Source organism: Oncorhynchus tshawytscha, linkage group LG02 (genome assembly GCF_018296145.1).
Source record: "Oncorhynchus tshawytscha isolate Ot180627B linkage group LG02, Otsh_v2.0, whole genome shotgun sequence".
NCBI lineage: Eukaryota > Metazoa > Chordata > Actinopteri > Salmoniformes > Salmonidae > Oncorhynchus > Oncorhynchus tshawytscha.
The window spans coordinates 45398102-45413332 of record NC_056430.1 but is presented as its reverse complement, the minus strand read 5'-3'; the positions used below and the strand labels follow the sequence as shown (position 1 = coordinate 45413332).

At 43.2% G+C, this 15231-nt stretch overlaps 1 protein-coding gene and 1 long non-coding RNA gene across 4 annotated transcripts; one reads left to right on the top strand and one right to left on the bottom strand.

Annotated features, from left to right (window-relative positions):
• The first annotated feature begins 690 nt into the window (after positions 1–690).
• LOC112244817 (transcriptional regulator QRICH1) lies at positions 691–12014 on the top strand. Of its 2 annotated transcripts, none has more exons than XM_024412614.2 (12): positions 691–932; positions 2466–2741; positions 2977–3057; positions 3265–3369; positions 3489–4610; positions 5147–5306; positions 5539–5693; positions 7837–7951; positions 8139–8247; positions 9231–9391; positions 9647–9737; positions 9906–12014. In XM_024412614.2, the coding sequence occupies exons 2-12, from the start codon at positions 2496–2498 to the stop codon at positions 10093–10095; spliced, it is 2535 nt and encodes an 844-aa protein (XP_024268382.2). In that variant the 5' UTR covers positions 691–932; positions 2466–2495; the 3' UTR covers positions 10096–12014. The 2 variants fall into 2 exon arrangements, with proteins under 2 accessions (XP_024268382.2, XP_024268381.2); XM_024412613.2 differs by lacking the exon at positions 691–932 and adding an exon at positions 1036–1368.
• A 640-nt stretch (positions 12015–12654) lies between these two features.
• LOC112244868 lies at positions 12655–15143 on the bottom strand. 2 transcript variants are annotated; one of them, XR_002952652.2, is made up of 4 exons: positions 14704–15035; positions 14285–14463; positions 13265–13337; positions 12655–13139 (listed from the first exon to the last, which is right to left on the bottom strand). It is a non-coding gene; the product is annotated as an uncharacterized LOC112244868 (long non-coding RNA). The 2 variants fall into 2 exon arrangements; XR_002952651.2 differs by having other exon boundaries at positions 13265–14463; positions 14704–15143.
• Positions 15144–15231: the final 88 nt, after the last annotated feature.

Sequence of the window (15231 nt, the reverse complement as noted above, 5' to 3'; positions counted from 1 at the left end):
GTCGTGAGAATATGTGCATACCCATTCAATATGAATGTAAAATGGTGCCTACCTTCCAACAAATGTGTAGGAAATTGATAAATGAAATGTTAAAAGAAAAGTGCAAATTATTAGTTAAATAAAAAAAGGCTGGGCCTGGGAGGATTTACAAGTCACATCCTAATTTAAAGGAGATGTTTGGTTGGCCATTGTAACAGGTAAACCCACGACAATAAGGAGGATATTTGTTTGGGTTCTGTACTATAACATTGCGAGAGCTGTTCGCGTACATACGCGCGATCTATATGTCGCGGGGGCGAGCAGGACTCCAATACAGGTGCTGATGTGTTCAAACGTACAGAAGTGCAGATAAATAAATTCGCTTGAATAGTTACAAGTAATGTCAAACTTTATTTAAAGTGTATTGTCACAAGGTCTCAACACAACTCATTGACTGTACAGAAGGAATAAATAATAGAGATAAGAGACTTTAGAGCAAAATGATAGAAAGAACAGAAGGGAGAGGACAAGGACAATTAATGGGATGTATTCAATGTTGCCTAATAAATCAGACTGTGATACCAATTATTGCTATACATTTTGAAGCAAATTACATTTGAACTTACTTTGCTGGTTGTCTTTGTGTTTGGTTCTTCAGTGGGTCGACATTTTTGTTTTATTTATCCTACTTTTCAGAGACCCGAGTTTTAAAGTTGGTTTAGTAATACTTGGCTGTGGATATTTTACCAACCCCACAAATAATCAGCGGAGTAGACCGAGTTCAAATATAATTGTATTTAATATTCGTGATAGACGTGTAGGTTTTTTTCCTATGTAATTGTACTTGGCTATTGCTTGGCTAACATTACACAGCATAGGTACAGCGGCACTACTACAGTCAATTATGTATCATTGGATGCATTACCACACACACACACAGTTTCCTCTCATATGTAAGTGTATGTTGACATGATCTTATTTATCTAATTTTACACCCTATTCATAATTACTATCAAATATGTATGTCGTGCAATAAGAAAATAGTTGCCTGCTGTGTCACCAATGTACTGTCTCGGGGGCCCGCGATGCTCGTTCCCGTAAATATGAAATGTGTCGTTACCTAGCCTTAGCAAGTGGAGAATTTGCGGTGTAGCCGAATGAGCGTCGCGACCTACTCGCTCTGTCTGATGCGGCGGTTGAGTGTCACAGAAGTCCGGGGATTCACGTTGTTCCATCGGGCCTACTTCCATAATTCTCTCTATTGATGAAATACTTTCCTCTGAATAGTTAGACAAATATTATCGCCAAACGCTCAGAATTCTGCTGGAGAAACTGTGAGCGAGACAAATTTGTGTGGATTACCCCCATATTGTTCTCATCGAAAGCAGGGTAAATATCGCTTAAATACTCACACGACGTAGCAAGCTAGCAAGCTAACGTTATGATATTGTTTAGTTGGCTAGCTAGCTGTTTAAATTCATAATTCTTGAAATTTATTCCATCGCTATAAAATGAAGACTTTACAAATGTCATTTGGAACGCAATTTACTTGGAGTTTATCGCGTTTTATTTTTGAACGCTGTGTCTTGGCGGAACGGAGGGGTTTTGGTTTTATTTAAGGTAGCATGGGAAGATGCACTGGTAGCTAGTTAGCCAGCTAACGTTAGCAACTTGCTAGCTAGCTATTATAGAATACATACCACAAGTTGCACGTATATCTATCACTCAAAGACAATTTATTCGTTGTTGAAATGTTAACTTTATTCAGATTGTGGGATTATTGTAGCTAGCTGAACTTTGCAGCTAGAAATAGACAAAAAACATAAGCAAAAGTAATCATGTGATATATGGCAAATGATAGAGGCTGATGGCTCCTTACACTGCCCCAGTAGTGCATGTAACTAGCTAGCTAATCATTACATCATAGTAATAATAACGATCATATTTGTTTCATAGACAGATACTGTATACCACAACCAATGATGTACACGTCATTGACCACAACAGCATATTGCTTTTTTGGGACAGTGTTCAGAACATAGTGCCAGGTGATCAGATCGCGTAATAATTGGTTCAAAGTTCGTCAAGGAAAGGGGTTTGCTTGTGCGCTTTGGCCCCATCTCGCATCACCTTCCCCTCTAATGCAAACAGTTAGGTAGCTTGGCCATTAAATGTATACTAGACTTTGAGATGTTAGGCTGTACTGATGACAGGGGCTGTAGTCTTAATTGATACCAGAGTTAAATGACATGCAGTCCTGAGCTGTGATGCTGTATAGGTGTGTGAACAATTGCTGCATTCAAAACAACTGGGCACTCAGAGAAAAACAAGCTCCAACTGGGAAAATCTTTTGAAGGGTCATCCAACTTGGAATTCCAAGTCGGGAACTCTTTCCAACCTGAAGATCACAGACCTCATGATTTTACCTAGTTTTTTTCTTAGTTCCCAGTTGTCTTGAATGCATCGTATGTCCCCTCCTTCCTCAGAAGGTGCCGTGGAGGGCATAGTGACTTGTCATGAACGAGCCCGTAGAGAGCGGTGTAGTCTCGTTTGACGAGTATGTGCGTCAGAAGGCCCGCAGTGTGCCCCAGCACCGTATGAAGGAGTTCCTGGAGTCTCTGGCCAACAAGGGCCCCGAGGCACTGCAGGAGTTCAGCCAGCAGGACGGTGACACCACCACCATGGTGTACCAGCAGGGGGGCAACTGTGTCTACACAGACAGCACTGAGGTGGCTGGCTCGCTGCTGGAGCTGGCCTGTCCGGTAAGAGGAGAGACCTTATGTGGTTCCTCCAGTAGTTCAGTTCTTTTGAATACACCTCAGGCTGCGTTTGTGCCCATTACCCTCATCTAGTCTATATACTTTGAAGAACAGATCACTTTACTAAATTGAGAGTAAAGCCCAACTCATACTTCAACATTGGTACTACCTATCTTATTGCTGCTATCATTTTCACTTTTGCTCTGTGATTGATTGATTTTCTCTTGTGGATGAACAGGTGCAGGTGAACTCTGCACAGATCTCACCCCAGATGGCTGCTGGTGTGCACCAGGGGTCTGAGCAGCAGATACAAGTACAGGTGAGGCCTGTACTTGTATTCCCACTAAATTATTTTCCAGACTGGACTGAATGGCCTTCTTATCGACATCCAGGGCCTATAACCAAAAGGATCAGTTGAAAATGCAGTTGTCGGAAACACACCCTCAGCCATGTGGCATGTAACGCATGGTGGATGTGACAGAAGTGTATGATGCACTGTGTTTATTCTCCTTACATCTGTGGTCAGGTGCAGATCCAGGGACAGCAGGGTCAGACGGTGGACCTCCAGGGCATCCCCACAGCAGCACAGCTGGTCCAGCAAGGAGAGCTCACAGAGGAGCAGCACCAGCAGGTACACGCGTAGCACTCTGCATTATTGAGTACACACACTCACCCCATGTCCTTTACTAACCAGGTAAATATGTTGGTTTTGTATACACCAGGCTCAGGTATTTGTTCTGTGGCTTTCAGATCCAGGCCCAGTTGGTGGCAGCAGTGTCAGGAGGTCAACAGATTAGACTACAAAGCGGTCAACAAATCCAGCATATTCAACTACAAGGGGGTCAGCAAATTCAGCTCCAAGGAGGCCAACACATCCAGCTTCAAGGGGACTTACAGGGTGGCCAACAGATCCAACTTCAAGGGGGTCAGCAGATCCAACTTCAAGGGGGTCAGCAGATCCAACTTCAAGGGGGTCAGCAGATCCAACTTCAAGGGGGTCAGCAGATCCAACTTCAAGGGGGTCAGCAGATCCAACTTCAAGGGGGTCAGCACATCCAACTTCAAGGGGGTCAGCACATCCAACTTCAAGGGGGTCAACACATCCAACTTCAAGGGGGGCAACAAATTCAGCTACAAGGCGGGCAACAAATCCAGCACATTCAGCTACCGGGTGGTCAACATATTCAACTACAGGGTGGGCAGCAGATCCAGTTCCAGACAGTAGAGGCCATGTCTCCCCAGCAACAGCAGGGCTCTCCCCGGGAGGCAGAGAGGAGGGCGGGTAACAGCGTCCTCCAACCTGCCAAGAAGCGCAAGGTGGACGTCCCCATCCAGGTGTCGTACTCCCTCCCTCAGGGCCAGCAGGGCCAGCAAGTGGTCCTGGCCCTCCCCCAGGGGCAGGGGCAGCAACAGCAGTTCCTGTCCCTCCGGCCCGACCTGCTTACTGTGGACAGCACCCACCTGTACAGCACCACAGGTACCATCACAGGCCCTGCTGGGGAGACCTGGACCATCCCTGTGTACTCCGGGGGGCAGCAGGGGGGCGTGCATCACATCGCCATCCCCCAGGAGGCTTACAACACAATGCAGGTGTCCTCCTCTGGTCACCACGACAACAAGGACAATAGGGTGGCCCACTCCTCGTCGTCGGGGACTGGGTCCGTCCAGTCGGGCACCACGGTGTCAGTCTCCGAGACGACGACAAACGACGAAGTGGTGCAGACGCTTTTCCCGGCGCAGTTCATGAACGGGAACATCCACGGCCCTGTGGTGGTGCAGACGGTGGGAGGGGCTTACAACGCCACGCAGCAGCTCCACATCTGGGACCCCCAGCAGCAGCAGGAACACCAAGAGCAACAGCTCCACCTACAGGTCAGAACAGGACCTACATTACCTGGGTTAGACCTTGACTTTGTCTTTGACTCCGATTCCAAGGTTTTCCACAACAATGACATAAATTTAGGCTGTAGTCTCACCCAGTTAAGAAGGGGATGATTGGCTTGACTAGTGTAACACTTTAGCCTATTGTGGTGTTTTGGAAGCAAATTTCCATGTCACTAGTTAAATGTCCCGAGTGACGCAGCGGTCTAAGGCACTGCATCTCAGTGCAAGAGGCGTCACTGCAGTCACTGGTTCAAATCCAGTCTGCGTCACATCCGGCCGTGATTGGGAGTCCCATAGTGCGGCGCACAATTGGGCCGGGTTAGGCCGTCATTGTAAATAATAATTTGTTCTTAACTGACTTGCCTAGTTTACATTTTTTTAACGTGTTTGTGTAGAAATATCCAGTAATTTTGTGTGTGGAATTTATTTTCTACAATGAAGTCAACTCACAGGGTAAACCACAAATTGAAGACGCATGGTGGTGTGCGTGTTAACATTTTAACTTCCTGTGTGTCCCCCTGCAGAGTCATGTGGAGTCAGAGTCACAGGTGGAGGCCCCCCAGGAGCTGCTGCTGCCTGTCTCCCTGAAGCCTGAGGAGGGCATGGATGTGTGGCGCCTCTGGGTCCAGCGCAAGAACACAGAGCTGGACAAGGAAGAGCAGAACAAGCTGGCACCCATCGGACGTGAGTCAACACAACACAGACTCCCACTCACTCATTAAACCGCCCTCTCCAAGTATGTTTACTTATCTCTGTTATCCTCTCCTTCCTGTCTGTCTTGTTGGTTTGATTCCCGAATACTGAATAAATTCCACTCTGAACATTGACAGTTCTCTTAGTTGGAGTTTGGATAAAAACGTCATCTAAATGACCATATTCATCTGACCTTTTTCTCTCCCCGTGTCTCTCTGTGCAGGTCGTCAGGCACTGCGCTTCCAGGAGGACCTGGTGTCGAGTGCGGTGGCTGAGCTCAACGTGGCTCTGGCCCTTATGACCCAAGAGGCCCGGGGGTTGGAAGGAGAACAGTTTGAGCCTGATGCCCTCTACTACATCTTCCTGTGTATACAGAAGGTACACGTACCGCTACTACACACACTCTCTCAATGGAATTCACATATCCGTACAGAAAGGATGCATTTTCACTGACATCCTCAATACACACACACACACACACACACAGACAGTTGTGGGCAAAAGTACCCAATTGTCATATTTGAGTAAAGTAAATATACCTTAATGGAAAATTAGTATTTGGTTTTAAATGTACTTAAGTATCAAAAGTACGTATAATCTTCTTATGGCTTAGATCCCGCTAACGGGATCGATATGACAACAGCCAGTGAAAGTGCAGGGCGCCAAATTTAAAACAACAGAAATCTCATAATTAAAATTCCTCAAACATACAAGTATTTTACACCATTTTAAAGATAAACTTGTTGTTAATCCCACCACCGTCTCCGATTTCAAAAAGGCTTTACGAGGAAAGTACACCATACGATTATGTTAGGTCAGTACCTAGTCACAGAAAAACAGCCATTTTTCCAGCCAAAGAGAGGAGTCACAAAAAGCAGAAATAGAGAAAATTAATCACTAACCTTTGATCTTCATCAGATGACACTCATAGGACTTCATGTTACACAATACATGTATGTTTTGTTCGATAAAGTTCATATTTATATCCAAAAATCTCAGTTTAAATTGGTGCGTTACGTTCAGTAATGTTTTGCTTCTAAAACATCCAGTGATTTTGCAGAGCCACATCAATTTACAGAAATACTCATCAAAAATGTTGAAAATACAAGTGTTATGCATGGAACTTCATATTATGCATAAACTTCTCCTTAATGCAACCGCTGTGTCAGATTTCAATTTTTTTTTAAAGAAAAAGCACACCATGCAATAATCTGAGTACAGCGCTCAGACACAAAAACAAGCCATACAGATATCCGCCATGTTGTGGAGTCAACAGAAGTCAGAAATAGCATTATAAATATTCACTTACCTTTGATGATCTTCATCAGAATGCACTCCCAGGAATCCCAGTTCCACAATAAATGTTTGATAAAGTCCATAATTTATGTCCAAATACCTCCTTTTTGTTCGTGCCTTGAGTTCACAAATCCAGGCCAGACGAAAAGTCAAAAAATTCCATTACAGTTTGTAGAACATGTCAAATGATGTATAGAATCAATCTTTAGGATGTTTTTAACATAAATCTTCAATCATGTTTCAACCGGAGAATTCCTTTGTCTTTAGAATTGCAATGGAACGCAGGTCGCTCTCACGGGAGCGCGCCTGAATGAGCTCATGGCACTCTGCCAGACCCCTGACTCAATCAGCTCTCATTCCCCCCTCCTTCACAGTAGAAGCCTCAAACAAGGTTCTAAAGACTGTTGACATCTAGTTGAAGTATAAAGAAGTGCAATATGACCCCATAGACACTGTATATTCGATAGGCAATGACTTGAAAAACTACAAACCTCAGATTTCCCACTTCCTGGTTGGATTTTTTTCTCAGGTTATTGCCTGCCATATGAGTTCTGTTATACTCACAGACATCATTCAAACCATTTTAGAAACTTCAGAGTGTTTTCTATCCAAATCTACTAATAATATGCATATATTAGCAACTGGGCCTGAGTAGCAGGCAGTTTACTCTGGGCACCTTATTCATCCAAGCTACTCAATACTGCCCCCAGCCATGAGAAGATAAATCATTTCACATTCCTTATATTAAGCAAACAAGATGGCCCCTTTAAAATAAAAAAGTGTTTTTATTTTTTAATAAATATTTACTGATAGCCAGGGGCACACTCCAACACTCAGACATCATTCACAAACAAAGCATTTGTGTTGAGTGAATCCACATGATCAGAGGCAGTAGGGATGACCAGGGTTGTTCTCTTGAAGTGAGTGAATTGGACCATTTTTCTGTCCTGCTTAGCATTCAAAATGTAACGAGTACTTTTGGGTGTCGGGAGAATGTATGGAGTAAAAAGTATCATTATTTTCTTCAGTAATGTAGTAAAGTAAAAGTTGTCAAAAATATAAATAGTAAAGTACAGATACACCAAAAAACAACTTATGTAGTACCTTAAGGTATTTTTACTCAAGTACTTTACACCACTGCGCGCATACACAATACAAGATACTGACTTAAGTGTATTACAGTTGACTGAGGTTGTTAATGCCGTTCTCTATTTTCTGCTGGCAGTACCTCTTTGAAAACGGACGGGTGGATGATATCTTCTCTGACCAGTACTACACACGCTTCTCCCAGTGGTTACACAAAGCCCTGGACGAGTGGAGGCCTGTCATCCATCCACTTGGTAAGATACAATCGGTTTCTGTTTCCGGGTGTAAATTCAAGAGAGAGTATGGGGAAGAAACCGCTAAAGACCTAAGGGTCAAAACGTTGTGACTTCCATACCTGAGTACATTTCTGTGTTTTGGGCTGCTTGCTGTCTCTTGAGAGGAGAATGTATGGTGATTGGCCACTCTGCTCTCTCCTCCCAGGGTACATCATTCCCAGTCACGTGACAGAGGAGATGCTGTGGGAGTGTAAACAGCTGGGTGCCCACTCACCAGCCACGCTGCTCACAACACTCATGTTCTTCAACACTAAGTGAGTCATACTGGACACATGATTCTTATTTCATACTCATTGTACTAATGTCTCCTGTTCACCCAATAGACTTGTGGGTCATTCCATTGGATTTCAATCGCTTTTTGACCGCACCCCTTTTGATTTGAACGAAACCTTCCATGCATATTTGTCCCAAGTGGTCAGAAAGTGACTTTTTGGACCTGAATGCCAAATCATTAATGCTCGACGTTGACCCATTTTGCATACCCCACCTTGTCACGAGACATCCATGTCTTCATCACTGGAAAAGATAAACGCTTAACTTTGATATAATTTAAAAGCTTACAGACACACGGTTGTCAAAATATTTTCTTGTTTCTGAAATTTAAATAAAATGTATATGCATATGTTGTAATTTTAGATTCTGTTTTACATCATCTGAAGTGTTTGTTGTGCCCGCCTACTGTTGAAACATGGCATGCTCTTGAATACAGGGTGGTTGTCATGATTTGTGTATGTCTGTTAATTGCAGATGCATTGTTTTTTTAAATAATATATATTTTTTAACTTTAATATTCATTTTCAAAATATTTATTCAACATTTTATGCAAGAAATTATAAAATAGTAAATTGTTTGTCAACTTTAAAATTATATTAAACTCAACCGTTTATCTTTTCCAGTGACGAAGACATGGATGTGTCATGGTGTGGTATGCAAAATGGCTCGACTTTGAGTTCCTCCATCTCCGAAATGTTTTGAAAAAAAGTTACTTTCTGACCACTTCTACCATGGGCAAATACACATAGAACGTTTCGTTCAAATCCAAGGTGGTGCGATTGAAATGAAATGGAACGACCCTTGTACTTGCTAAGTCACAATATAATTGTAATCCTTTGTAGCATTCATGTCATCAGGCCTATTGGCTGCTGTTTTGATGGATGCAGGGTAGCTGATGTGTGTGAATGCCGGGTTTTGTCTGTTGCGTGTGTGTGTTTGTGTTAAACGATTCTCTCTCCTGTAGGTATTTCCGTCTAACAACGGTAGAGCAGCACATGAAGGTGGCCTTCTCCAAAGTGCTGAGGCACACGAAGAAGAACCCGTCCAACCCAAAGGATAAGAGCACCAGTATCCGCTATCTGAAGGGCCATGGGCCCTTAGGAACACACCATGCAGGGCAGAAAGGTGAAGTCATCTTTAGAGTTCATAATAAATACAAATTAAGCTTTATATATTTTAGTTAGACTGGATTTCCATTTTCCCAGTCACCGACTAACTGGTATTGGTCAGCTATGTGTTCCATACATTCAAAACTTTCCCTTTGGGGCAAATTCTTTGCGCCTCTCTGACCGACCCAAGTTTGTCAACATTGAGGTCCATAATCCCCATCACTACTTGCTGATGATCACCTCTGACCTCTGTGATGTTTGAACTTTGCAGTGACCGATGACATGTATGAGGAGCAGGCTGAGGATCCTGAGAACCCTCTGCGATGCCCAATTAAGCTGTATGATTTTTACCTCTTCAAATGGTGAGTAATGACCCCCCCCCCCGACATATCTAGTCGCTAAGAGGATGCCTTTGCACAGGGTGACGTTTTCCATGGTGTTAAATACACACCAGAACATCAACTTCTACAGGAGCTCTTTGATGCATTTCTAATGACCCAATCAACGTCTAACCCTCCCGTCTCGCTCAGTCCCCAGAGTGCTAAGGGGCGTAACGACGCGTACTACCTGACGCCAGAGCCCGTCGTGGCGCCCAACAGTCCCATATGGTACTCCACTCAGCCAATCACGAGTGAGCAGGTGGAGCACATGCTCACGCGCATCATCATGGTGCGGGAGATCCAGGAGGCCATCGCCATGTCGTCGGCCAGCATGCACTGAGCAGGGGAGGGGAGGAGGAACTGAAATGGACACACTAACCCCCGAAATCAGCCTTCCTCTCTCTCAAGCGTTCCTCTTTGTGGTACCTCCTTCACTCAGTAACTAACTCTAAGGACCTCCAGTGGCCTCAGTCTCAACCCATCACACCTGCCAACCATAGGAGTGGGGGAGCGATCGATAGTGTTTACAGAGTGGACTTATGGGCCTTTTTTTAAGGAATAGACTCCTGCGTTTATTCATCTAATGGCAGTTCAATGGCAGTTATGTCACCCTCAATGCTGTTATCTTTTTGGGGATGGTCACACGTGTACGTAAGCCACCACTTCACCTAACCCCCCACCTCACTTCACCATAGAATTGTTTCCTGGACTGACGAGACGAGTGAGATGGATTTTGACAAAGTCACTAAATCAGAGCTCATCATGTACTCCTGTAGGCTGTTGCAGCCCCCAATAAAGATGAAATGGTCAGAAATGGATGGTGAAATATCGGATATATATTCAGTCATATAAATATATTATACACATAGTGACTTCAGAAAGTATTCGTACCCCTTGACTTAGTCCACATTTTGTTACAGCCTGAATTAAAACGTTTATTTTTTATTTTTAATCTCACCCTTCTACACACAATACCCCATAATGACAAAGTGGAAACATGTTTTTAGAAATGTTTTCACATTTATTGAAAATGAAATACAGAAATCTCTCATTTACATAAGTATTCACACCCGAGTCAATACTTTTTTCTAGGCACCTTTGGCTGTGATTACAGCCGAGGGTCTTTCTGGGTAAAAGGCGCTGCGTGGTCAAGCCATACAGCATTTACTGCGATGCGGCCTCCGCAGAAGTCAGAGCAAACATACTTTTTGCGCTTCGCTGAGCTGTTGTCAAGGAAGTGAGTTTGTGTTTATACAGGACGTGTCGCCCCCACCTACCTTCAAATCAGTCATGTCAATGCGAAGCCGTCCGCATTGTTAAAACATTTTGAGAGGCGCATAGCGATGCGGTACGGAGCTTGATTTGGCCTCTGCACGCTTCAGGAGACTCCGCCTTAGAATCACACCCTCCATACAAACCCTCTGACCACATTTTCGGATCAAGCGTAATTTGGCTTTAAGTCTTTAAGAGCTTTCCACACCTGGATTGTGCAACATTCGTCCATTGTACTTTTCAAAATTATTCCAGCTCTATCAAATTGCTGGACAGCCATTTTCAGGTCTTGCCGTAGATTTAAGTCCAAACTGTAACTCGGACATTCGGGAACATTCACTGTCTTCTTGGTAAGCCATAACAAATGGGTTGAATACTTATTGACTCATGATATTTCTGCTTTTTAAATTTGTAAAAGTTTATGAAAACATAATTACACTTTGATATTGTGTGTGTAGGCCAGTGAGACATCTCAATGTAATAATTTTAAATTCCGATTGTTACAATGTGGAAGAAGTCAAGGGGTGTGAATACTTTCTGAAGGCACTGTACACTCCCCTAAGTATTTAGTTGGATAATGATGCTAAAAACCAAAAATGATTCATTTGGCTCTGTATTCCAGCATTTTGGATTTGAGATTAAATGTTTCATTTGAGTGTATTTTCATGCATGTTTTACTGTTTAGAAATGAAAGCACTATGTATCTAGTCCCCCCATTTTGAAGGTGTCATACGTATTTTGACAAATTCACTTGTAGTATTAAAGTAATCAAAATTGTAGTATTTGGTCGCATTCCTAGCATGCAATGACTACAAGTGACGACAAACTTCTTGGATGCTTTTGCGGTTTGTTTTGGTTGTGTTTTCAGATTGTTGTGCCCAATAGAAATGAATGGTAAATGAATGGTAAATGTATTGTGATATTTTGGAGTCACTTTTATTGTAAATAAGCTTATAAGTTTCCGAACACTTCTACATGAATGTGGCTGCTACTATAATTATGGATAATCATGAATGAATTGTGGATAATGAGTGAGAAGGTTTAGGCAACAAAGATCATACCCCCAAGACATTTGAACCTCTCAACATGACCAATAAGAGGTTAGCATTTTTGTTGTTGTTGTTGAGGAGCATTGTTCACTCATTATTCAGGATTAATTAATGATTGTCCATAATCATGGTAGCATCCACAATAATGTAGTGTTAACAAACATATTTTATTCTTACTTACAATAAAAGGTGACTCCAAAATGACACAATACATTATTCACCATTCCTATTGGGCAAAATATAATCCGAAACACAACCAAACTGCAAATGCATCCACAAGTTTGTAATCACGTATGAAAATACCTTCAAATAAAAGGTGGCATTCTGTACTGTCGCCTCATAACATTTGATGTCATCCAAGATGATAGAGTATAGGGCCAAATGTACATATTTTAGCTTCACTGTCCAAATAAATACGTAGGGGGGTGTATATGGAAATGTACCACATTTAACATGTTAGCCCTCACAGGGACCCTCCTGTGCCTCTTGTCCTCCAAGCTCTCAGGTTCCAGACAGGACAGGAGCCAAGAGCAGAGTGGATTACACACCAACAGACATTTAATGGGAACTCTGCTCACTTTTTTTTTTTTTTTTTTACATGTATTTTTATTGGCATTTATGATCTCCTGTATGTATTGATATTCTAGTGGTGTTGGAGGCTAAATAAGAAAGTCTGTTTTTTCCCCCCCAAACGTGCCTTTGTACTGTGAATGAGTGTGTGTGGCTTTTTAAGAATTTCAGTTAGGCCTTAGCTCTTGGAACTTGGGACAACCATTAGGACAAAGGTCACTAGAAGTGATGCCGCTCCGTATTTCTGATTTTAAGAGAGTCTTCTGTATCCTGTCTGCTCTGCAGAGGAGCCGCTGATGCACCATTCATCCTCTTATCTGGAATGGGGATCTGCAGTCGTCGCAGGGTGCTGGTGGTGAAGTACTTCAGCAGGGGGTAGGACACAGTGATATCACTGGCAGTGTCAGCTGATGTGCGTGCAGGGTTAGGGAAGAAGGCGACGTGCCTTGCTTTGTTTCAATCCCAGGCTCGGTAACAAACCATCCAGCAATTTCTGAAGTAAAAAGAAACAAAGTCCATCATTGCATGCCAGTACAGTTAACTTGACTGGTACCAAAGAAGTCTAAAGCTTAGGCAACACTTTGTTGTAATGCATCTGTATTGTGAAGTGGTGTTTACCTAAGGTGGAAGTTTTTGTGGTCCCCAAGGATATGACACCCCAGAGCGTATGCTGGGGTGTGGATCCTCACCCCTATGAGCAGGAGATGGATGGATGAGGCAAGAGACACAGTGAACAGGTTGCTATGCTGGTTCACAAGGTTGTTCAAAAATGGTGCTACTGTTCAAAGGAGCATCGTTTCTTCTATGACCTAGGTTAATGTGAGCTATTAGTGTGTAGCAGACCCCTCAACAACACGAAGACTAAAGAACGATCTGTTCTTTTTGAAGGACTTTTTACTGACTCGATAGTTATGATACAATTATTCTGATTTGACTCGTTCGTTTTAAGTCGTTTGAACTGCTGGCCGCAATTAATTCTACAGCAGGATTAATACGCACTCCTCCGTTAACGTGCTCCGGACAGCATATATCATATATTCTCGCAAGTTCTACACAGCTTTGTAGAACCAAAACATACACAGCCTCTGCTCAACAAACTCGAACAAACTTGAGAATGAATCATTTGGAATGCTGCAGTTCGCAAATAATATTATGCTTATTACCCTCAAGACAGTCGAGAAATGCGTTCCCCCAAGACACGCTCGCAATCTAGTCGAGTTGCGGCCACAACTCGTTTCAAATGTACAGAGACATAATCGCATTTGCATGTCTAGCAATCAACAAATGTACATTGAGACTTGTAAAAGGGTGCTTTAAACAATCACAAATGAAAGCTCCAATAAGCCCCTTATGGTGAACGAGAGGGCTTGTAGAATCATTACTATTTTGAATTTTTAGTTCATCATTCGCCGGTAAGCGTCCTGTGTTCTCTGAGCATTACTGACTCAAATGAACAAAATGAGTCGAAAGATTTGTTCTTTTGACTGAATGAGTCGAAAATATTAGTCTGTAAAAACACCCGAATTTCCCCCCACTAAATGAAGACAGGTTCCGTGTCATCTTTTTTGCAATCATGTTATATAGCAATCAGTTAGAATGTGCAGGGTGACTGCAGAAACAGATGACTTGGAACCACACCAGATTCAATTCTTCAGAAGTGTCGCTACTTGTGATGGGCTGGAGCTCCACAAGGCTGCAGCCATTGCTGCTGTCCAGGGCGCGTACTGGGTCACTGCCCCCTGGGCCTGCCGATTGGCCTGCACGTTAGTCACTCCCTCGCCGCCGACACTCACCCTGTACACAGGACTCAGGCCTATCTGAGAGGGATTATGGGCCGTTAGGTGTATACAATTACACAATACATTACGTACAAATATAGAATCTATAACAGATGCTAACTTCAAAACCCGAAGGACATTGCAGTATCTGCTGAAAGCCACCGATATAAACATAACAGGAGTTGTGCACTCTACTGTCAATTTGTCACTAGAAGACTACAGCCATTGCCAGCATTTGGTAAGAAGCTTATGATTTATTGTTTGAAAGCAGTTCATTACCTTGAAGTGAGCCTGAGCCCAGGGGAATTCTCTCTCTGAGTGTTGTCAAATCATCCCCTCAGAGGGAACAGGCCACAGCAGCAATGCTGCATGGGGGAATAGGGGAAAAGGAAGATGACTGAAAGTGTAAGGAAACCAGGAAGTAGCATGAGGTTCAGAGGCTACGTCACTGCTTGTTACATACTACTGCACTGTCGGAGCTCGGAACACGAGCATTTCACTACACCCACAATAACGTCTGCTATGTGTATGCAACCAAAAAAATAGATTTGAGGTGTGAATTGAGCCCAAAAACCCTTGGGTCCAGAGCCAGACAGACACATCACCGCTGCTCCAAGAAAACTAGGGAGCTAGATGTCAACGGCAGGGTCATTACAAAAACTCTATGCCATATGATGTGCTGCCTGGATCCTTATCTTAAACTAAATCTCTAAACACAGACATCCACACACCAATATTTCCTCTCCACTTGGTGTTTTTTGTGGAGGTTTTGTACATAGTCCGGTGCTTCATCAGTCCTTGCCAGCA

Excerpts from the sequence above, each read along its gene's own strand:
- LOC112244817 (XM_024412614.2), top strand. The coding sequence starts at position 2,496 with ATGAACGAGCCCGTAGAGAGCGGTGTAGTCTCGTTTGACGAGTATGTG. Across the intron at positions 9,392-9,646 it reads ACACCATGCAGGGCAGAAAG|TGACCGATGACATGTATGAG; the intron begins GTGAAGTCATCT and ends TGAACTTTGCAG. Across the intron at positions 9,738-9,905 it reads GATTTTTACCTCTTCAAATG|TCCCCAGAGTGCTAAGGGGC; the intron begins GTGAGTAATGAC and ends CGTCTCGCTCAG.